The following is a 24,724-nucleotide window of genomic DNA, read 5'->3' as shown; positions in this document are numbered from 1 at the left end:
AACCACACTCAAATGCTGACAAATCACTTTGAAAACCACTGACCCTTATTCCAAAGTTTGATGGCACGTAAAAAAGTAAGACATACATTTTGTGCAGCTACATATAACACCTTAAATTTTGCCCAGTCCAATAGGGTGGTGACGCTGACCACCGTAATGCAATACATTTTTAAATTGCGATATAGAACCTAACATGTCACACAACGTTATTTCTAGTAATTGCGTCACTGTGTTTCTCTGTCTGTAGGATTGTGCAATGACAACCCACGCCTGCATGAACCGAAGCTTTGATTGCGGCTGAAAAGTCTTTGACAGCTTATTTGAAGTAATTAGCACGTATCGTTATAGATAACATGTTAATTTGCATAATGCATTTTTAATGACACACTAATGACATTGAGAGGGAGCTAATAGAGTGTGTAGACCGAAGAAGTATTGTCATAGAAAGAGTTTTCGTACGAAACATATGATCCACCGAGTAGGCCACGCCCCCTTTCCAATATGCCTTTTGAGTTTCGCTAACTCTCTGATTAATGGCGTCGTAAAACATCTGATAAACATATTAAAGAAATGAAATATCCATTTGTTTTAATGTCGGAATGAATTGCCAGTTCATCTAAATCTTTTAGAGTGCGCTGTCAAATTGAAATGAAGTTTTGCTGTGGCGCTGCTCAGCAGACCGACTACAAACCCACCCAAAAAGTGGATGGCTTTGACTTGTGCGTGTGTATGCGTGTGTTTGTTTGTACGTGTTAATAGAGCGGCGAAAAATGTACTGTGGAGAAAATGCTGATGCTGTGTGTAAATGCCTATGTATTGACTCGGGTGTACTGTATGTGTTTGTGTCTGTCAAAGGATTTTTATTATTATATTTGAGAAAATGTCATACTCTAACGACTTTTGTATTTTTGTTCCTCTAGCACCGGTATGTGTCCCCGTACGCCTGTGAATCGGATTTGCCCCAAACAAAGCTGTTCCCTTTTTTCCCAGCCGCACAAAATAGACTCCAGCAGCTATTGACTGCATTTATAGCCTTTGTGACACACTCCGGGCCTAAAAACATTTCTCTAACAAATGCCAGCTGATTTTACAATAGATTTACAGACTGTTCGCTTGCACATCTGAGGCGGGATGGGGTATTTGTACCCAGCGCAGCGTGATGGTAATCTCATGCTAGCTTGTTTCCGAGACGCGGGATTGTCCTCATGAATCTGAGAACATTTCCCTAGGATGTACTGTGATAGAATGTTGATAAGCTAGAATGGGTGTGGGAAATGTGTTTTGCTGTCGGAAAGAAAAAAATATCAAGTCTAATAGCACTTGAGAGCACTGCAGTTGTGAAATCATTTTTCATTTTGGGATTTTGGACAGCACGCAATTGTGTTTGAGTGGGAGGACAATGTCCCCACAAAGTTAATAAAAACTACATAGGCTACATTGTGGGGACCTACATTTCTCACAACAGACAAAATGGTTTATGGGTTTCTTCTATTATAGTCTTAACTTATAGTTAGTAAATTTGGTTTGTGGACTATGACCCATGTGTCTATAAATTAGGATGAATCGGGTTGTTATATTACTTTTGTTTTTACATTTTGATTTAATAAGGCAGAGGTTTTCAGACTGGGGGCCTACTGAAACACTACTGGACATTACTATTGTTTCATTTCTTAGTGTTTATCTCTTCTTTCCAGAATGTTTATATTGTATCTTTCTTGTAAGTTTTTCTCACTATAGTTAATTTTTTCACACTCAAATTGAAAGTTTCTACAGTACAAATACATTTGAATTGAGAATATTTATCTTCAGATTTATACATCCAACAAGTGTAGCCAGCTATTGATGTTCTGAAACAACTTTTTGTCTCTATAATATCATATTTACTAATTATCTAACAAAGTTTAAATGGATCTTTACACATAAGAATTTATAGATGGATACGTATTTAAAAAAGGTTTCATCTTATTTGGGGGTCCTTGGCATCAAGGTTTGATAACCCCTGTACTAAGGAATGTTATTATGGAAGATGGATTGCAAGCACTATACAGTCTCTCTTTGTTTGCTAAATCTGTTTTTGCTTTAGTGGGCAACTAAATTTTTTTTAACCGGTCTGGATAGAAAAGAAAAACTTTGTTGGTTGTGTGAATGTTTGTGATCTTTTGGGATTTTGGGAGAGGTATCTTGGAGTCAGCAAGATATTTGCGAAAATAAAATCCCTGCTGCTCTGTATCCAAAGTGTCTTCCTGGTTTTCCTGTAAGCAGTTGAGTTGCAGTGCTTGGCATTTCATTTGGTGTGTTTTCACCTTATTGAGTCTGTAAATCAGAAGCCAGTGACACGATCTCAGATGAGACTTTGACGCAACCACAACTGCTTTTCTTATCCAATCAGAAGACACACGCACACAGTCATATATTCACATGCTTATGTGTACTGGAGGTCATCAATAGCTTAACCAATTACAAACCGGCTCATTGCTCTTTGAGATGTTGCTGCAGGTCATTTATCACGAGTGTACTCCTACCCAGAAGCTACACGTTCCATTGGTTCTTCCTGCCCCATTTTCATATTTCACTTTCACTGACCTTCCCGATAACCCAGCTTTAGACTGTAGTGTTAATGGTTGGGGTGATGTTGCTTAACGGTTTCTTAGCTGAAAGGTTGAAGGTTCCAATGCAACAAGAAGTAATCCATGAGCTGTCAGCATTGTGCCCTTGTGTAAGGCACTTAACCACAGTTTGCTCCAGGGAGTCTGTCCCTGTAAGTATTGCGATATATGCAAGGTCCCGCTTTGTGCCAGACAGGCTGATCAGCCTAACAGGCTCAATATGATAGGGGGTAGAATTAGGTTAAATTAGGTCTCACCACCCTTTCACGCACAAAGCAGCACCTTCCACAAACTACCAATAAGTTACTTTCTGTTAAATGTAAGAGTGTCTAATCAGGAAAATGTGAACCGTTCCTTTTTTACAATTTGAGTAATGAACATGATGTGTGTGCCCTCCAGGTTTGCCGTGTTGAGAGACCCGGCTGATTGGCTGAGCGTGAACCCATTCAAAGGCAACGTCACCACCAAGGCCATACTGGACCGCGAGTCTCCACATGTTCACCACAACCAGTACACAGCTCTCTTCATTGCCACAGATAACGGTAAGACATTTAAAACGTTGTTGTGACATAATGAAATTAAAGTTTCTAATATTTATTGGGAAGAAATTGACAAGGGTGAATCCCATGATGCTTGGCCGAAATATGCTTGGGTCATATTTTGCCACAAAATCAAACAAACACAGCGCAAAATATATTTTTATTAAAGAAATCAAATTTATTTTTATTTAAAGTGCTGCTAAGGAAAAAGTGATTTATTTGAAGTGAAGTATTCATACAACATAATATTTGTTGTTCTGCCTTAAAATGCCGATGCTCATCTTAATAAAAATCCCCATTGCATTACGGTATTACATTAATGAGAATATAATGAGAATCTTCTCGGAGAATTATACAAATTACAAACAAACTCAGAAGTAATGAAATCGCATTATAGTCATGAGAATAAGGGCTTCTTGGGGGAACATTTCCATAATTGTCAAATATCCTAAAGTTGCCTTTAAAGTCAGTTTCATTTTACATACTGTCATTTTTTCATAAAATATAACCGTTGCATGTCTTTGTCACAACTGAGCTTCGAAAATGCGTTGTCCTACTAATGGAGGTTCAACACGAGGGGCTCGGCACACTGAAATGTTTTGAAGAGTTTAGGTAGAAAACTATGATATTGCATGCATCACTAAAACATCATTTCACTGTAGTTGATCACGTGTCTAAAAGAGGGTCGGCCGCTGAAGTGGCTAACTGCCTGTGTTCGTAATTGGCCCTGAACGTTTATAAATGGCATAGAAAGACTGAATACTAAGCGATTTATTCTTTTGTCACCTCAATTGCCGGAGAAACTATACGGCAATATAACAGCTAGGTCTTTTTCTGGTCTGTTATGCAAGTCATCAGCTGCGCTTTAAATGGCTGTGATGGCGTGGCAGTGGATTATTCTCTAGCCACAGAAAATGACCCACTTGTGCAGGTCACAGAACGCAGTCTTTGCGTTTGTGCTCTCTGGGTAGTGTAGTCATTTCTCTCACTTGGCATAAACAACATTTAATTAAACTCTGAGAGACTCATTTCTCAGTGTGACATTTTTAGACAGGTACACTTGGAGAGATCAGGGAAGAAATGTTTTAGAAGCTCTCTCTCTTTCTCTCTCTGTTTTTCACAGATAAAGGTTGGATTTGGCACTCGAAAACTGACAGATCTATTGTCAGAAACAAAACCGCCAATCAATTCAAAAATACAATGAATACTGTTTCAATCACAGTCGAAGCATGAGAGCGTTATCTTATAGTCTCTGCATTGTCTAAATTGTTGAAAGGTTATTTCAGGGTGTGTATTTTCAGAACCGTTCTCAATTCTCTCTCTCTCTGTTTTACACGAGGGAATTGGGGCGTGCGAAAGATGATGAAACTACTTTGTGTGATCATGAGGAAAGATAGATTTTGTAGTGTGGGGTTATGTAAGTGCAAGTTGCTTTAAATCAAAGGTATTTGAACTTTATGGTGACGCGTAAATAGCTGTAAACGTAAAAAAATACATTAAAAACAGAGTGCCGTTGTCCAGACATCTATCGGAGTAAATATGCAAATCTGACCTGAATTTAAGATCGATAAGTGTCGTACTTACGATGCATTATTAATCATAGTTTGCTGAGGTTTTGAAAAGGTTAAGGCCATATATAAGGCCATTATTCTTTTTGAATTGAAATGCAGACATTTCAGATACAGTCCGCAGGCTTATTTCAATAAATGTCAAATGGCCAAAATAAAGTTTGCTTTGAGGTCACTTCCTGCGTTAACTTTCTCCATTTGCCTATTCAGCAGAGTTCAGTGATGTCAGATGGAAAAAAAAATCTTATTTTTAGTTAAGAATGTATTAATATTTTTCTTCCATACGGAAATCGTTGCATGTATATAGTGCATGTAGTTTATGATTCTCCATGGCATCAAAGGGATGGTTCTCAATTCTGATAAATGACACAATTCTGTCATCATTTATTCACCCTCTTGCCATTTCAAACCTGTATGACTTTCTTTCTTCTGCAGAATACAAAAGGAGATATTTTGGAGGATGTTGGTAATCGAACAACGGTGGTACACATTAACTTACTTTTGTCTTGTGTCGATACAATAGAAGTGCATGAGTACCACTCTTGTTTCTTTAAAATATCTCCTTCTGTGTTCTGTGGAATAAAGAAAATCACACAGATTTAAAATGATAAAAGAGTGAGTAAATGATGACAGAATATTCTTTTTTAGGAGAACTATCCCTTTAACAGCATTAGATTTAGATTTAGCTTTTTATCCTCCTCTAGTGTGTGTGGCAGACATGTTCACAATTACTTCTCTCCGCTGATATGAGATAAGCTGATGTCCGGCAGGTCGGACAAGAATATTTTCGTCTCGTTTTTATAAGTTGAGGAAAATGAGTTTTCGTTATCATGCATTCATTTTTATATAGTCAGTGAAACATGTCGTAAACAAAAAAATGTGTCATACTTTTCGTCAAAGAAATTAACACTATGTGAATTTGACCACCATTATCATATCTACTCCACTGAAATGGTCTGGACAGGAGCTACTAAAGTAAGACTTTATATATCTTATTTGTTAATACTACTGTACTGTTTGATGATGAACACGCGTCCTCCAGATGCGTCCGTTTATAAAATAATGCTGACTTTGTGTGTTTAGAGATGAGTTGTTGTGACATTTGCTGCAGAGCATAATGGATTGGGAATTAATCGAAAAAATGGGGTGTATGATGCTGTCATTTGGGGTAGTAAAGGAAGAAAGTGATTGAAATGTTATACTAAAATGACTCTGAGTCACAAGTCCAAGTCAGGTGAAAAAGCTGTCCACGAGTCCAAGTCAAGCTGTCCAAGTCGCGGACTCGAGTTTCCATCTCTGGTGTGTGGACATGTGTACAGGGCTGGATTTCTTCTGCCCACGTTTCCCTGATATCCCAGGCAGATCTAGTCTATCACAGACTCTCTGTTCCGTGACAGTCTGTCCGATGATTGCATGACACAAGTGTCACACTGGTCACTAAGAGGCTATCGATCTGATCTGCAGTGTTATGTCTTTATTTCGAGGGCTCAGAGCAGCGCTGCCACTCTCTTTCTCTCTGACCGCTGACCACAGAGAAGATGAGAGTGTTGATTGAACAAGAATGATGGAGGAGAGAAGAAAAATGAGAAGATGTTGAACTGGAAGAGAAGAGTGCACTAGCTGGAGAGTTATGTAATAACTGTGCATTCGTACAAGGGAGCTGATAACTTTGCTTTCTGCGGAAAATGACGTGTTAACACTCCTGATCACCACGTATGCATGTATACCTGAAATGCATTTTCTTTCTTCTTCCTTAATTTTAGGAAGATTGATTGTTGTTGACTTTTTTTCTGAAAGTACATTCTTCTGTTCCTGTTCATTTATGAGAGACAGCTACAGTGAAAAAAAGCAGTTTGTGGGTTGAGGCGGCCGAAACATCGTTTTTATGAACATCCCAACCATCCTTGCATATGCAGCCTGCGGTATCCGCAGAAATATTGGCTCGGCCAATAGTTTGAGTTTGGGCGGGATTAAGTTGGGGCCAATGGCCAGAAAAAGGCGTATTTTTGGTCAGTCTTTATCAGTGAGCAACATATTGTTTTTTAAACAATTTAATTGTACTTTGTCGCATTTATCACACAAGTTTTGGGTTTAGCTTTTGGGTTTTTGTGTTCCTTTGAGAGACATAGATGACTTTGGCAGTTAATGTGGACTGTGTGTACTGTTTGTACTTTTTGTATGTGCTTAATGGAAATATGCAGCCTACAGTGAAAACAAGGAATGTTGCAATTAAAGTTAATTGAACACAATTAAAAAACAACATGATTTTTTTCATCTGCATTCATTTAACTTCACTCATTCAACTTGGGGCTACATGAATAATTTGTAAAACTGGGCAAAGGACAGTTGAAGACTGCATTTGGAGAGTAAATAAAATGAAGTGTTGTTCTATGTGATTTCTTTTTTTGTAAAGAGAAGCACTTGTTAGTGTTTAATGTTAATTTTCTTCTATATTTATAATAATTTGTTATTTTTTGCGACCATTATTTAGAAGAGTAGTGCCTTTGCTAAAGCTCATACATAAAGCACATGGGAGGTTGTAAACGTAAATGTCTATTAGGCTCTGTTAACTTAATAGGTTTTTGAAATTAAAATGTTGTCAAATTAACTAAAAGTATTTGAGTTAAGAACTTGAATTCAAAACCTAAAACTTGTACATATAAAAATGAATGAGGCATTTATATAGCGCTTTATTGTGTATTGCTGTACACCCAAAGCGGAATTGGGAATATAGATAAATTATGCTGAATAAACATAACTTTAATATTTATACATTTAATAACTTTTTATGTGCAACCAGTGTACAGATTTTCAATGTTAATCCAACAGATTTTATTCAATGTAAATTTTATTTTTATAATAGTTTTTTCTCTCTAAAAAGGAAACTAATAATTTCATCGCTGTCGTTTTGAAACCCTCGTATGTCCAATGTGCTGTTCTTCATTAAATATAAAAACACTGTACTTTTTAAATGATTACATACGGAGTTGTCAGCATTGATAAACACGTTTTAAAACTTCATTAGTTAGATATTTGACAAAAATAAAGGTTGACCAATATTAGTAATGATTCATGACAAAATAATAATCACGAAATATGGAGATATGAGGTTTCAGGAGAACAGCAGTGATTTGTAAATTCTAGATTGTAGGAATGGACAAGAAGAACATCATAATACTCTTTAGTACTGAGGAACAGCTTGAAGTGTGAGTGGAGTGAGATGGAAAAATGAATCCATTTTGCAGCTCCCACTGTGTGAAGCTGCAGACTCACTGGAGTGGTTGGGAACTGTTGGAGTGAAACACAGTTCTGAGCCTGATGTGCTTAGTCTAGTCTGTGAGCCCGAGGTTAATGACTGAAGTCCTTCTGACACCTTCTGGAGCTGCACTATGCTCAGAGCCATGGAGATGGAGGTGCTTCCGGAGGGTTTGACGTCTAGAGAGACTAATCAGTTATTGCTGTGTGTGACACAGGCAGATTGCTTCATGTGCTGTCATTCCCCATTGCGCCAGCAGATGTTTCACCACTCCATCATTCTATAGGGAATGTGTCTGTACTAGTTTGTGTAGAACGCATATATTCTTGTTCTGCTGGAAAGGTATATAAATACGATTTAGATTGTGTTCTTGTATAGACAAGGACAATAGTAATCGAATTATTCTGTATTTTTTCTCTCCACTCAGTGTCTTCTGTCTAGGGCACTTTCTTCCTCTAGACATACAGTAGCATCATTAATATCACCTTGAAATTCAAATCCTATCAACAGCATCTGGTTGCGGCATGCTGTGCTTTTATGCGATATCACAAGCGTTCACCGTGTTGACTGATAACCATTTTTGCATTTAATTTAAATCCTCAACTCACATTTTGCTGTTAAAGGCGACCAGTGTATTAGATGCCGCTGCTAAAAGGCTCTTGCGTAAGAAGTTTGTTTGAATCGCTAACATATGGCAATGAGACTTTAAAAAATATGTGTTGTCGGCTCGCATTCATAGTTCTCTAGCACTTGGGTACTTGTTTGTTGTGTACCCATGGGAAAAAGAATATGATAAATGAGATGTTTATATTGCTGCAGTTGTTTCCAGACAGCATTGAGATTAAATAGAGAGCAAGTGAAGACCTTTGCTTTTTGTTATTGCACGAGACACAGACAAACTCATGTTTCCTCTTATTTATAAGAGAGATGTCTCAACATTGTCTCAAGCACTGCTCACATTTGGAAAAGTTTAGAGATTTATAAATAAACTCTGACAATGATATGATGATAAATGTTTAGATGGTTTCATCAGATACATGTGACTGCCTGAAGTTAACTTCCGGTCTGGTTGTCTGGCTAGTGGCTAGTTATATAACTGTTTGTATTTTATATAATTTAAAAACACATTACTTTATAGAACATTTCAATATGTTAAATATTATTGTATAGATTAAAAAAGAATTTGTTAAATGGGTCGTTTAACTTTGTCACATTTAAGTTTTGCCAAGTTACGGTTCTTATACTGGTTACCTCAAAATAATACTGGCTTGATATTGACCGGTTCTCCATAAGCGTTCTTCAGCAGTCTTGTGTTCTCGCTCTATGTCATGTAATAACATACAATGTCCGCTTTCAATGAAAGTACCCAGATGTGTTCTTGATATCAAGGATGCATCGAATGCTGCCTTGCGCACATACGGAACCCGCTTAAAGTCCCAGAAGTCACTGTGGCACGTCCATCCAAGCTCATTCTTCTGAGCTTGCCTTGCAAAACCGGACAAACTATCACAAGAACATTTGTTTTATTTTAACCATCATGTCACCACGAGTACTGGGTAAAATGATATTTTTATTGAGATTGTGTTTTTGGATTTCTGGATATTTAAGTCTTTCTTCACTTTAGGTGTACAGTATCTTTGCTTTCCCCATTGGTTCACAGAAGAAGAGTGGAGAGCTTAAACAGCCCTATGGCAGCGCATGTATCTTACCCATAATTGGCACTCTCTAGTTTGGATGCCTTTCCTCTATAGGAGAGCTGAGTGAGGTGACGTGTCAGCTGAGATGATTTCCTCCCAGCAGATCCACTCTGGCTCTGTATGTACTTTGAAGTAGAGTGGCGGTATTATGGGTAGGAGAAGGGTCCGCTGGAGTTACAACCAAGAAAGGGAGTCATAATGAGATCTACCCGAAGAGTAGGACATCGCTGTTCTTATCTATCTCCAGTTTCGGTTCTTCAGTACTTCCCTTGTTAACCTCAATCTACAGTCTCTAAACAACCAAAACAAGTCTCAGGTTCTTAAGGGTGGGAGCAGGGTCTGCCCGTGTAAAGGAGGGCATGAAGCATGTACTTTGAGACGGAAGGGTAACAAGAGGTGTTTTGGTGGCTGTAGACAGAGACATTGAAGTAGTTTTAACTGTCAGGGTTGGTGTAAAACCAAGCACTGCGGTTGGTTACTTTGACCAAACTATTCAAAGAAAATGCTAGAAAAACACTTGAAAGCACTACACACTTGAATTGTCGACTAAATTGATGCTGATTGGTTTCTGCAGACCTTGCAGCATCTGTTTTTGTCTCTTAACTTTGAAGTTTGGGAGCCATTAGAAGAGCACCGTACAACGCATCCTGTGTCACATCCCCGTGTTCAGCTTTAAAAGAGGAAACTTAATCTTTGTGATTAAGAGGATTTTGGCTTTAAAAATGATGTCAGGCCCTGATTCCATATTATAGACCTATGAAAGGATGATCTAGGTAGCGTCAAAGCAAAGTTAGGAAAATAGCGAGAGCGAGAGAGTTCCCTGCTAGTTTCTCATTAAAGTGAACCCATGAGGCTAATCAGAGGGTTTTGTTCTAGAGGGACTCGCAGGTTTAATCGGCTCCTCATTGGCAGGTTCCAGCTAAGCCTCCTGTGAAGCTGGAGGGTCTGACTTTAATTGCATATCAATTTTCTTCCTTGTTAAATTGACTGAGTGTCGACTGCTTGACGTGGTCGTCTGTTGGATTGTTTCTCTGTGGTTCCTCTACAGTACTCGTGGAGAAATAAGAGGTCTCTGGAAGGAAAGAATATCAGATTCGGCTCTCAGATACAAGTGCATGTCTATTTCTGTTAAATATCTAATTCTATTTCAGTTTTTCTCAGTGAACCTTAAAGGGACAGTTCACCCAAAAATAACTGTTTTGTCATCATTTACTCTGCCTTGAGTTGTTCCAAATCTGTTTGAATGCCTTTGTTTTGAAGATATTTTCGAAGAATGCTTAGTTTAACAGTTTTAGACTACCATTGACTACCATAGTAGGAAAAATAACAGTTCTAGTCAAAAGGGCCACGGAACTATTTGCTTTCCTGCATTCTTCAAAATATCTTTTGTGTTTAACAGAACAAAGAAATGTATAAAGTAATTTTCCTAATATGGTAGTCAATGGTGGGCAAGAACTGTTGGGTTACAAGCATTCTTCCAAATATCTTTCTCTGTGTTCATCAGAATAAAGACATTTATACAGATCTGAATCAACTTGAGGGTATGTAAATAAAGACATATTTTTTTAATTTTTGGGTGAAATTTACTTTAATGACCATTCATAGTATGGTTTAAGTATATAACCTCCCTTGTGAGATCATTAGTTTTGTTTATCTTATTGCATTATTACTGGTGCATACAGCAAAAAAAATGAGTTTGAAAATGTAAATAAAACAGAAACAAAAGTTATGATGTAAAATGAAAGAATGCTTTCTTCTAGGTCACCGATGAATAGTAAGCAAGTTTTGTGGCCTTGATCATGTTTTTTTGGACAAAAGATCAGATTTTCAGTCTAGCACAGAAGCACACATCACATTCTTGAAAATTTTTTTGAATTGTAAACTCTTGTTTTGTTCAGGTCATGTTCATGTTTCTAAAGATTTCATGGTAATTAAAAAAATATTTTTCTATTAAAAATCTTATGTTTCACTTTTAACATAATGGAATAAAAAGAAGTATCAATGAATTGAATGAGCTTATTATGAATTTCCTTGTTACACTAACCCGGTGCAGTTTAAAAAGTCATTTTCTGAACCACAGACTTCCAATATCCCTCTTTGTTGTCAGTCTGAGACCTTATTATTATATCCTTGTGTTTATTGAAGTTCTGCTCCTTTATTTTGTCCCCAAGTGTTTGACACTTTTCTGTGCCTACTATTTCACCATTGTTAATAGTCATCAGTGCATGACATTCTGCACAATTTTGTTTTTTATGCTCTGCCATTAAACCTTTAGTAATAGAGATGTTGCTTTTTGATATGATATTGCAGGCAAGTGGGAAACATCGACCAGCAGCCAACACCAAAGAGACCCGGCTACCTCTAGTCATTTACTCACCGTCAGCCTAAATGTCTCTAAAGGGTTCTCAAATTAAAACGATGTCATCATTTACTCACCATTTCATTCCATTTTTCCATACTAAACTAGACTTTAAAACAAGTTCTCACTTGACATTGCTAAGGGTCTGAAAATCCTTTTGACCTGTTGTATTACCTGTTTTTCCAGGGTTTCCATAGAACGTCTCTTTCTACAACGATGTTTGCCTTTGATCACATCCATCAGACAATGATAGGTGGTAAAAAAGAGAGAGAACGACACAAGACTAAATTGGAAAGAGATACGAATGGGGCCACACGTGGTATTGACCCAAGCCGCTGTAGTCAATAGGTCTGTCTTGCATGAATCCAGCATGTGGAATAAAGCGCCATGGACCAGTGGGTCTGTACCAAAACAACCAGTGAACCGAGTTTAAGACTTACAGGTCTGGTGGGCTGAGATAGAGTCCTGGGCTGTCACAAAATCACTACTACAACCAATAAACATCACCCTCTGCAACACCTCCCAAAACTTCACCTGAACACAAATGCTAAATTATAGATTTCTTAACCTCACAACTACTTTTCAACTGCATGCAAACTTTTGAAACATGCTCATTGATTTATTACAGTTGTACTTTAACAATTTCTAACATTATTTATAAATGCGACCTTAATATTAAAAGAAAAAGTTGAAATATGTTAGTTTTAATAAAAACGTTACCGGTGGAATGTGTCTGTAGCTGAAAATAAATTCATTTTCTTGACAATGCCTAAGCTCCGATTTCAGATGCCCATAAAATCGCATTAGTTTTCACAGCCACAGTGAAAATGTATTTTTAATGCAGAGGGAGACAGTTTTACATGACTAACCTGCTCACAGACAGCTGTGAGACTCAAAGCTGTCTATCCCCCAAATATCAACAATGTTTAGCGATGCATTAGAAGGACGGCGAGACAAATCGTGTTTTTGCAGAGTGAAACATAAGAAATGAGTCAATCACACTCTTTATGTAAAGAAGAAAAGAAAAGACAACATCAAGCTCCATTAATGCTGGATATCTTATAAACATATTTAAGCAGACAGCATGCAAAATGCATCACGAATAACCTTTATATCAGCATGATACGCAAAACAAATGTAGCAATGTAGTATTTATGCGTGCTATATACTTCTTCGGTTTTGTGAATAAATAATGATGTCACAGTGCTCGCAGGTTTCAAAGATGAGCGATATTAAATGATGAAGTGCGTCATGAAGTGCTGGCTCTGATCTGCAGCACATTTTATGGGGCATCTAAATGTGCGTAATAGACCTTCAATGTGACTTAGAGGATGAGGAAGATTATAGTGCTACAGCGGAAAATGATGATGATGATGATGATGATGCAGATGAAGATGGTAAATACGTAGAAAAGAAAGGGTCCTTTGAAGGCTCAGTGAAGACAAACAACTTTAATGTTTCCAACCACGTTCAGCAACCAGATGCTTGTGTAAATGGAACATATTTGCAATACTTCATGCATGTCTACTGTGATCCACGACAAACAGCGGAGGAGAGACAGAGGGGTGTTCATAAAGCCTGGCTGATTTGTGGAGTTTATCTTCATTTCATGCCTTGTTGAAAAGTTTGATATTTACTTTTTAAGTGATAACTGTCTTTTAAAGCCACAAATACGAATGTTTTGATTTCGTTACATATTATGAAGGCTGTATACAGTATGACAAAGTTTTAATATGTGTGTAAATGCACATTTCTATATTATGTGGCCACAGTTAAAATATTTTATTGGATTGTTCATCATTGCATTGGTCGATATAATATAAAATTTCCAAAAGATTAAGTGGTAGATTGAGTAGATATAAATGTAATATGCACAATCTCAATAAGCGCTATTAAAACACCCACGTCTCTTTTTCAAGGGTCCTCTGGAAAATAATCACACTTCAGAGAAGATATTTTGGGGTCAGTGGCAATATACGAAGAGCCAGCGATGTTTGTTTTCACCAGACAGAAACTAATCGTAATGAAACCGTTTTATATTGCTGATTTTGGAAAGGTCGGAGGCGTTTGCTTTTCATCTTCTATTTAGATTCAGAAGAGTGTGTTTGTTTTTCTTTGAGATCAATCATAATGTTGGCGACTCTATATCTCATTCGCTCAATATAAATATATTGCATGCTCATGTAAGCTCAATAGTTATATCTTAAAGTAAACTACACTGTTGTCATGTATAAACTTCAGCATGATCACGAAGGCCGCTTTATTGAACATATATTTCCCTCAAAGTCGTATCTTGTGTTTTTAGATGTTGCTTGTTTGGGTCAGAATGCGGTCAATAGCCATCGGTCAGGGTGCCTTCTCGAACCAAGAGCAGAAAGTACATCCAGTTATTTCTGAGTGCCCTATACGCCATAGCAGCTGGCTGTATTTACAGTAACAGTATTATTAGCCTTGCCTTTGACATCTTTCAGCTGTTGTTTTACTCGAAGTGAAACAAATATGTATTTACTTATGCATACGTGCAGTGTCTACATTTTTTAGTAGGTCATTATTTATTCATTAGATGTCCATTATCACACAACACTGTGTGGCAGAATATATTTAAACATGTAAAATGTAAGAGCATTGTTCTAAAAACTAAAACCTATCGTGTCCGCTGTCTATGATAAAAAATACAGTATTCATTATTATTCATTTTCATAATCAACGTAATTTCTGGCACTGCTGTCCACCATCTTCAATGAGCTTGTCTTAGTGTTTTTCCATGATTGCTTTCTTTCTAAAGGATATATGCAGTGCTGAATTTGGCAAAAGCAAGGCAACATAAGGATGAAAATCATTTGGAAAATCCTTTGTATCTGGATACATACAGGGCCCTATTTTCACGATCTAAGCGTATGTTTTAAAGCGCACTCAGAGCATGTCCGAATCCACTTTTGCTAGTTTAACGGTAGGAAAAGGGTCGGCACGCCTGGGCGCAAATGGGTTGTCCCGATTCTCTTCATGAGTAATGGGTGTTTTTGGGGCGTAACGTGAAATAAACGTGTCATCTTCCATTCCCTTTAAAGAGCCAGTTGGTCATGAGGTTCAAGCGCGAAAGTAGACCATCTACAGGACAAGCCAGATTATGTATCTTTATGTCCACAATAATAATTTTCACATTGTAATACATTTTTATAAATATTTGGCATTATTGTGTGCTTCTGCGCATCCCTCTGTGTGTATTAAGCCGAATGTACCATCGCTGTGTACCCGGCGCATATTCCTAACGCACTCTTTAAATAACAAAAAAAATTGCGCCATTGACTTTAGACCAGATTGAGTTGTTCTATGGCGCAGTCTATTTTCAGTTCCTTAAAATAGCAACGTGCCAACAATGGGTCTGAGCACACCTCTTTTTTAGACCATCACGCCTATGGCCGCACAAATGAGCGCAAATGCATTTTCTAGTTAAACAACGTGGCGCAGGATGGGAAAATTAGATCTGCGTCGGACTGAATCTAGCAAAAACACTTGTGCGCCGCATTGCGCCGGATATACCCCTCAAATTCGCTCCTAGATGCAACTAGGGTGTTAGGTGAGACATTTATTTTGTGTATGCCCTTACACATTGTAATTGCCATTGTTTTTGGAGATGTGTTGAAAATGTTCTACAAACAGTAGCTGAAAATCAAAAAAACCAAAAAAGGGCCAAATCAAAAAAGGGCCAACTTTGTTCTGCCTTTAAATGCTGTCTGCAGTCATACAGGATTGATGCTGTTGTAACGTACCCCATTTCTCTTTCCAGCGAGACGTTAGTTGGACTGCTGTTTTGACACCAAGCCTTTTCTCCTTTCCTTTAATGCCAGAGCGTTCTTGGCAACATGAGCACAAAATGGTTCTGTAATTACTGATCCTGTCGTCTGATGTTAATTGCGAATGACCTCCAGGGCCGTTTGTAATCATGCAGTCTTGCAATAACCGCTAATCTCCTAGAAACAGAATATTTCAAAAGCATTGAATAATGTACTTTTTCCTCTGCAGTATTCAATAAACTCCAATTTGATATCAAATCAAGATCATTTTTGTTTGCTCAAACTCAGCAAGGGTCCGAAGGGTCATTTTCTCTTCAAATGGAAAAAAACACTAGTCGTCTTTTCAACCGCTTTATTGGTTAGTGAATTTACAGATGGCATTTAATTTTTTAGCACTATTTATCTGCCCAGTGATAAGTGTAAGCACAATATTTCTGTGTACTTAATAGACAACATATAAAGCCAGAAAGCCTTAGTCAAGCCACAAGTCTTTGAAGTCGACATGAAATAAAAAAAGACCCTGTCTTCTTCCTAAATACACATTTCCTGGTCTTATTGTGATTTGAGTAAATGGTAAAAAGGTTTGAAGGGATGAAGCCAGTCACTCTTTGATGTTTTAAGTAGGTGAAGACTTATTTCCTTGAACCAATTGAAGCTTATTGGAGGAAATGAAGTGTGCAATTTTTTTTATCATAAAATACTTTCTCCTATCCACATGTATGAGTTGTGCTGTGATGTTTCGTTTTGGAGTGTGTATCTACAGTGGTTTTTTAAAACATTGCTTGTGATTTTTGCTTTGATAGTTCGGATAAATTTCATACACACCCTTATCTTGCCCCACTAGGCAGTCCACCCGCCACGGGCACAGGTACGCTGATAATAACGCTGGAGGACGAGAATGACAACGCGCCCTACATCTTCCCTTCTGTGGTCCGCGTGTGCGAGGACGCTAAAGACATGAACGTGGTGGTGATCGGGGGACGAGACAAGGACATTTATCCTAATACGGACCCTTTCAAGATCGAGCTTGGCAAACAGCCTGGCCTTGAGAAAACATGGAAGATTTCCAGGATCAATGGTAAATTAGTTCTCAGATGGCACTGAAATGGGCATCAGCAACCTATATAAGGCACCAGGTGGACAAAATTATATAGTTGGATAAATTCCAATTGGATTAATATTGGGAATAAATCCTAAATGACTAGGGTAATCTACAGCATCATTCTGTGTTAGTAAATAAAGAAGGTGTTTAGTAGAATTTGTTGAAAACTTGAGCCTTAATTTGTGTTTTGGACCTTAAAGGATTATTTTAGTTTGATCTATTGACACGAGGATGAAAATTTAAGTTGGTCTGTTCAGAAGAGTCAGATGGGCCTTATATGTTGGTGTGGAACTGAAAACAGAGGATTTGTATTAAGTTACGAATAGTGGGTGTCTATTATTATATATCACACAGACCAAATAGCTCTGTGTGTTTTGGGTTTATCTTAGCAGACTCTCGATTACCCATCTCTCCTGAGGTCAGGCTTTCAAATATAGAAATCCGATGAATCTCCAGACTTCTGTTTGCTATTTGAAAAGAGAATCAGTGGAAGATGCTGTGATACAGAGCAAAGAGACCAATGATGTAACTTTAAAGGAACAGTGCACCCACATTTTCATTTTTTCTAAACCTTCTGTGGGAGACAAATGATTTAAAAGGATTACTTTTTCCTTATCATTAAAGTGAATTGGGACTGGTGCTGATTTCATCGAATTTCATTCTGTTCCTAATGCAAAGCTATTGTGTGGCTTCAGGAGACTTCAAATGTAGCTCGTGATCCATATATCAATGTTTAGGACATTTTTATAACGCTTTTTTGTGTGTTTTTCTCATTTTGGAGCTTGAAAGCTCTAGTCTCCATTCACTCTTTATTATTTGAAATAGACCTAGGCCAGGATATCTTTAATCCTCCCCTATTGTGTTCCACAAGAAGCATACATGTTTAGAATAATGTGCATTTTCAATTTAGGTCAATTTAAGGTCAGGATGAGAGTTTTGACATAAATGAACCTCTTCCTTTGTCCTCTGCAGGAACCCACTCGCAGATCATGTTGCTGCACAATCTTAAAAAGGCCAACTACAACCTTCCTCTGGTTCTGACCGACTCTGGTATCCCGCCCATATCCAACAACACAGATCTCAAAGTTCAGGTGTGCACCTGTAAGAAAAACAGAATGGACTGCAGCGGTGCCGTCTCGGTCCAAACAAACCTTTTGCTGCTGCTCGGCCTAGTTCTGCTCTCCGTCCTCTGTGAGTAACACCCCTTTCCAACCCTTGACAACATTCATTCATCCTATTACAGAAATGCTGGAGAATTCCAGGTGATTTGCTTTTATAGGAAGTTTCAAATTTTGATGGCTTCTAATAAAGTGCAAATAAATATCGCAAGTGTTCCGAAGACACGATTCTGCTCGACTGCAAAAATATATTGAAATTCAGAACCTCTGCAGTTTTCTACAAAAGCCATTAACTTTCTTAATCCTTGAACTTGGAACCTCGCTCATTCTGTTCGGCACCAGCACATCTGAACAGACTTCTCCTGGCGTCTTTTAAAGGATTTTAAACCTGTTTAGATTCAGGTGGCTGTACAGTCCAGTTCCCAAGATGCTTGCAGACCCACTTATATTTATTCAATGTGTTTATGTGCCACATTATTGAGGCCTAAAGGCCAAATAAGCTGCTCTGTGCACCTTAATGTAAATCTGAATACATTTCCATGGAGGCGTTAAGTTTTGTGTGGGATAAAAGAAATGACTCAGAAAATAGCTTCAGTTTTTGCCGTCTTAAAATATTGAGGGAGAGTGTGCGCCTGTAGTTACATGAAATGTGTATGTGCCATCTTGAGTTTTAAGTTCGAGAAATGGGCCAATTTATCTGGTAGGATCTTTTTAGGACAAATGACCTCATTAGTCTTTTAACAGTTGCTTGAATCCGAAGGCTGTACTTCAGTCAGCTTGGGAAGCTGAAATGATCTAATTCCAACTTGGAAAACTGCAATAGATTGACGAGTCAACCCTTACAAGTGCAAACATAGAGTTTTAATTTCAGAAATCTTCAGATATAAAAAACACTAAAAGAATAAAATAAAAGAACTAGTACATGAACAACAGTGAGGTTAAAAATGATTTTCTTAAGGTCCGATTTTTTGGAAATGGTCAGTTTGTCGCTGTTTGACTTCAAACCATATTTAGATCGTACATGAACTCAAAGAAGTATGTGACAAACCTGCAATTTTATGCTTATATGAACACAAAAGTAACCGACTGGAGCTTGTAAAAATAAAATAACAAAAATAAAAAATGCTATTTAGTTAAATTTATCTTTAAATATGTTTCAACTGCTTAATTAGGAAGAGATATTGATTTTTTTATTCAATGTCCCTTTAACCAAATGCTTGAGAGCAGGACTTCATCCATGTTTGCATCTCTAGCTCGGTGTTATTTCTAATGTGTAACGCTCTGTATATCTTGCTTTCAAGTTTGGCAGGAGTTTGGCCTTTTCCCCAGAAGTCTTTAGTGACACTGTATCTGTTTACCGTGGTAAATCCTCTAACTGCATTAGGAGTTGATCCATATCTGGCTAGATTTACAGCATAGAAAGAGGCAGCGTTATAGCCACAAGAGAGAAATAGAAGCATTTGAAATAATATGCACAGATTAAAGGCCAGTTTACAACAGGTTTTAAACGTCCCTCGTACTCTGTGTGTGTGTGTGTGTGTTTGGCGATGTGTTATGTGTTTGTCCCACAGTTAATCTCCTGTCCAAACCTGCACACCGTCCCCTGGCGACTGTTTCCCCCAGCAATAACATTAATAATTCATTCCTTCAGTGAGGGTGGAACATAATGGAGCTTTTTACAGCCATTCTAAAACGGAAAAAGGGTGAAAAATAAATCAGAGATTTTAGTTTCCCTCTCTCCATTCAGAAGGGATGTGTTCTGCTCAGATATGCATGTGTGCGTGAGGGTCTATGGCCGGGTTCCATGCCCAAGGCCCAGTTTGGATTGAGGGTAGATCCATCTGTAATGCATGACACAGTGGAGCAAACAAGAAGTCTGTTTGAATCATGTGTTGTCAGATCATCTCTTTCTCTGTCGTTCTCTCCTCATTACTGTTGTTTGTTTAATCTCTCTACATATATAATGGTGCATGCATATTTTGGCTTCATATAAAAACAAATTTCAATGCAAGTTTTATCGACAACATCTGTCAGAAAACAAATAAAAACTATGCTTACAGAAATGCTGTCTATGGTAAATGTATTTCACATGAATTGTTTGTAACGTTTCAAAAACCATTTCAAGTTTTTTTAATGAACTATTTATATTATACTATTTACTATTCATGTGTTTAGGTAAAATGACCATTTTTGTTTCATTCTGTGAACCAAAATATATTTCGGAAAATGAAAATCGGAGAAACAGGTCAAAATAATAGAAAAGCTGCTCTGTACTTTTTCAGACCTCAAATCATTAGCGTAACTTTGTTTTGAAAAGTGGTGGGGACAAAAACATTGAATACTTTAATAAATTGTTTCTGTAGTAGCTCATTGGGAATGTATATCTTATACTGTATAGTGGGCAGTCCGTCCATTGCCTACTCCGCTTTTTGACTTCAGCTCTCACAGAATGTAGTTCCCAACCTGTCATTTGGGGAAGGTCACTTGGCTGTTGCGGCGCATTACTCTTAAAAACAGTTTATTCCTATGATTAAAAATGTCACTTGTTTGTTGGTTTACGCGTTTTTGTGCTTGCCCACTGGATCTCGAGCAAGCGATGCGAACGCGGATGATGCACGCATTTAATACAGGCCACGTTTCTGGAGACGTGGCTCTCTGTCTTCCGCAAAAATAGCTTATGAGTGCTAGCAACGGGAGATGCGTTTTCAACCATTTTTAGATGTTAATGGCCCCTAAACAAAACACGCCGTCCGCAAGCTTTTCTTAATTTCTTCCAAAAAGTGGTGGGGTCATGTACCACCTCTCCAATCCGCAAACTACACCTGTGCCTCAAATACTGCAGGTATAATACTGCAAGTTCATATTTACTTTTAAGCAATTCGACAGCAACATTTGTGCATGTATTTAGAAAAAGTTCTTTATGTGAAAAACCTGGATTTGATCACAGTGTTCATGTGGCATGTCCTGCTGTCAGTCTGTCACATTGCTGTTGGATGACTACAGTATGGTGCTGTTTCCCGGACGGGGATTATTGTAAAACAGGTTAAATTTTCTACAAAAAAACATTGCTGGTGGTCATCTTAGGACAAACAATCACACTGATACATTTTAAGATATGTCAGTCCATATGTCATAAAATTGGGTCTCTTCATTTTTTCTTCTGCTGTGTATTTATATATTTTACTTTAATTATTTTAATGTTTTCTTTAAAATAAAAAGACAATCACTAAAAAAGTCCCCACTGGCCTAAATAAAGACCTGATATGTATATGTATTCATGTGTTTGCTACATTCACTCAGTGATGTATTGGGGCAGATTGTTCTGAGACAGGCAGAATGAAATGCGTGTGCATGTGTTGGTACCTCATGTGACACCACAGAGTTGGAACATGATGGTCCCTGCAGCATCAGGACCGCTACAGCACTATACGCACACTAATGACTTCTCCAAGAGCGTGTTTTACAGTCACAGGAGACGACACAGCCAGGAGGGGCCGTGCCTCTGATTGAGTGGGAGGGAGAGAGTGTCTGACTTCAATTTTCTTATCACCTTAATGAACCCTGACCCCAGCTGACAGAGACCCAGTGAGCTCAGACAGATAAGAGCAGGAGCTGAAAGATTAGACAGCCTTCCGCTTTATCTATGTGCTCTACAGGAGACACATACCCACACTCTCATTACTGTCATACACACATTGTTCTGTGTCAAGACGAACATTACATTTCTTTGTGGGTAGATGACATGAAATGCTTTTGGGGAGTTAACGTGTGGTGGGGCTTGACTTCCTTCAACTGGAAATGTTGACTGTATATGATGTTTTTACAGCCACGGAAACAAATTAGCAACCATTTTAAAGCCCATTTTCAGTTTTTATGAATTTACTATTTAGGTTAAATAATTATTTTTGTTTCATTCTGTGATCTGCTAACAACATTTCTCCAAAATTTTAAACAAACACGGTATCTATTTGCAGAAAATAAAAACTGGAATAAGTATTCGATAATAGTAATAAAATATCTGTATCAGACCTCGAATACTGCAAATAAAACAAGATCGTATTCACTTTTACGTATTTAGGAAAAGTTCTTATATACTTTTGTCATGTGATAACCTTAATTTTATCACAGTATTGTCATGCTGTCAGTCTTTCACGTTGCTGATGGATGACTTTGTCACTCCTAAGGTTTGATTTTGTTGAAATTGTAACAAGAAATACTTTTGGAGTTTGAAACAACACGATGGTGCGTAAATGGTTAAGACATCATATTCATTTTAAAGGATTGTTTGTGTAGCTTCACATCTGGGACTTTTAGCTTGCGTGTCTCTAACCTTCTGCCGCACGTACAGAAAAATCGATTCTCTCTGTTCTTTCTTCATTCACAAGGATAAAGGAGTGTTGCAGACTTGCTTTAGTGTCCCCTTAAATAATGTATGAAAGCCTTTGGGAACACAAACACAAATAGATATTTTCTGTGAAATCCACACAAGTTCAGCTCCCATCAAAGTTGTTAAATACCGCACCGAATTCCGTAGCATACTGGCACGTGCCACTCTTTCTCCAGCGATCCCATGGCCACGGCTGGCACCTTTTCAGACACGCTCATTAATCTCAACACTTTCAGTCCCGCAGGAGCCATTGTTACAGTTCTTGATGACAGTTTGCCAAACGTGCTGATTTGCCCTTTGAGTCCATTGATTTAGTTTGTCCTTGGAAATCTGGCGCCATCGAATTTGTGTGTCTGATTACACCGGCCTGTAAAAACGACACATTTTCAACACAAGGCAAGGCGGGATTCTGAAATGTCGTGAATGAAATGATCTCTTACACTGACAAAAGGCTTTGGTGTAGAAATTGAGCCTTAAACCAGGGCACGCAGGACAATGTTAGGTACAGATGTTAAACAGAGAAATGTATGCCAAGAGGTCCATACTGCCCCCTGTAGGTGTGTTCTAAACTGCACTCTCAGGAAAGTTCACGAAATTGACAACAAAGATATTATTATATCTAAAATGTTTCTCTGAGTGTATGGAGACTTTATTACCCTGTATCTTAAAAAGATGGTTCATTCAAAATGTTTTATTCTGTCATCATTTACTCGCCTTCGAGTTGTTCCAAATCTATGTACATCTCTTCGTTTCTTCCAAATCTCTTTCTCTGAGAACAAATACATTTATACAGATCTGGAACAACTCGAAGGTGAGTAAATGATGACAGAATTAAAATTGTCGGGTGAACTATCCCTTTACATTTTTCAACTGAAGATGTTGGTAAACTAACAAAAAAAATCTAAATAATGTTTTTTAAAACTGCACCCTCATTACAATGTGTCAACAGGTCTCGGGTCTCAATTGTCTTTTTGTTTTTCACATATAATTGTGGAAGAAACATCTTAGAAAAATGTACTTAAATGAAACAAAAGATCCACAATTGAGTCCTCGGTTATGAATAATATAAATCTTCTAAGCTATGATATGACAACCTCAATCTGATCTCGCTCATAGTGCAGTTTGCAGAAACGATTTCAGCCAAAATAAGCAATATGACGGCCAAGCTTTTGGTGTCAAACCTTATGCATAAGGTCAGTGCATTAGTAGGACAAGTAAAATGAATGTAGAATGAGAAAACATATTACATTCTCTGGTTCGAGATTATAGAATCTCTTGCGTTTGTGAAGTAGATAAGCAGCAAAGATATCGGTTGTCGTTGCTCTTAAAATATTCCAGTATCGCTGCGCTGGTGACAAAAACACAAATTGGAAGATACAAATAGCTATTTTCCCTGCTGATAACAGAAGCAGTTCAGACCGTAAGCAGGTAGATTTCAACTGTCAATCATAGTTGTAGTTAATAATTACGGTAATTGAAAATGACATAGGAGACAGCGGCAATGAGTGTTTCTAGCATGTATTTTTCCTCCAAATGAAGAACGCAGATATTCTCAGCAGACCTCTGAAACGTTTCTGTAATCTGATGATAGATTCCCTAAAGGAATGAAATATAATTCATTCACAAACAGGGAAGTATGGCTGAGCTGTATCCACCATACAGCTAACAGCCCGACCTACTGAAGTTTAAATCCCCTTTTCTGCCAAGACGGACTCTTTTTCTCTTTAATCCACTCTGGGTCCTGATGTGGCCTGTCTCGAGGGAAAGATAAATTTCAGCACCATCGACCTGTTATTTTTTAGCTCTCCTACCCACTTGTTTTTTGACATAACGTTCACGGTGCAGCTAGAAGATAAAGCATCACCTTTTCCTTCTAATTATTTTAAAGCCTGAAATATACTTTACGCTTCTAGCCATGCAAGCTCTGCTTTACGAGCCATTGCGGATTGAATTTATAATGGAACGGAAGTACACACATTCTCGTTGTAGAGAGACAGTATACTGACTGTTAGTCTCTTTTGGATGTAAGTTGATGTCTTTTTTGTAGTAAATACATGACACGCTTGTGTCGACATGTTTACATCCAACTACCTTAATACTTCCTTTGACCCGATTAACACAGAGAAAGAAATTTGGAGGAATGCTTATGACCAAACACTTCTTGGCCACCATTGACTACTGTAGTAGGAAAAATTACAATGGTAGTCAAAATTTCCCCAGAACTGTTTGCTTTCCTACATTCTTCAAAACATCTCAAGAGAGTTCGAGAGAAATAAAATGTATACAGCACTGGCAGTC

At 37.9% G+C, this 24,724-nt stretch overlaps 1 protein-coding gene across 1 annotated transcript in view; it reads left to right on the top strand.

Annotated features, from left to right (window-relative positions):
* cdh13 (cadherin 13, H-cadherin (heart)) overlaps positions 1-24,724 on the top strand; it is a 242,883-nt gene that overhangs the window by 215,131 nt on the left and 3,028 nt on the right. Inside the window, 3 exon segments of the mRNA XM_079466561.1 lie at positions 3,006-3,148; positions 16,664-16,897; positions 17,894-18,112. Of these exon segments, the coding sequence (XP_079322687.1) occupies positions 3,006-3,148; positions 16,664-16,897; positions 17,894-18,112 (596 nt within the window).

This window comes from Barbatula barbatula (assembly GCF_947034865.1).
Source record: "Barbatula barbatula genome assembly, chromosome: 10".
In the NCBI taxonomy this organism is placed as follows: Eukaryota; Metazoa; Chordata; class Actinopteri; order Cypriniformes; family Nemacheilidae; genus Barbatula; species Barbatula barbatula.
This window is presented reverse-complemented; position numbering and strand designations above follow the sequence as displayed.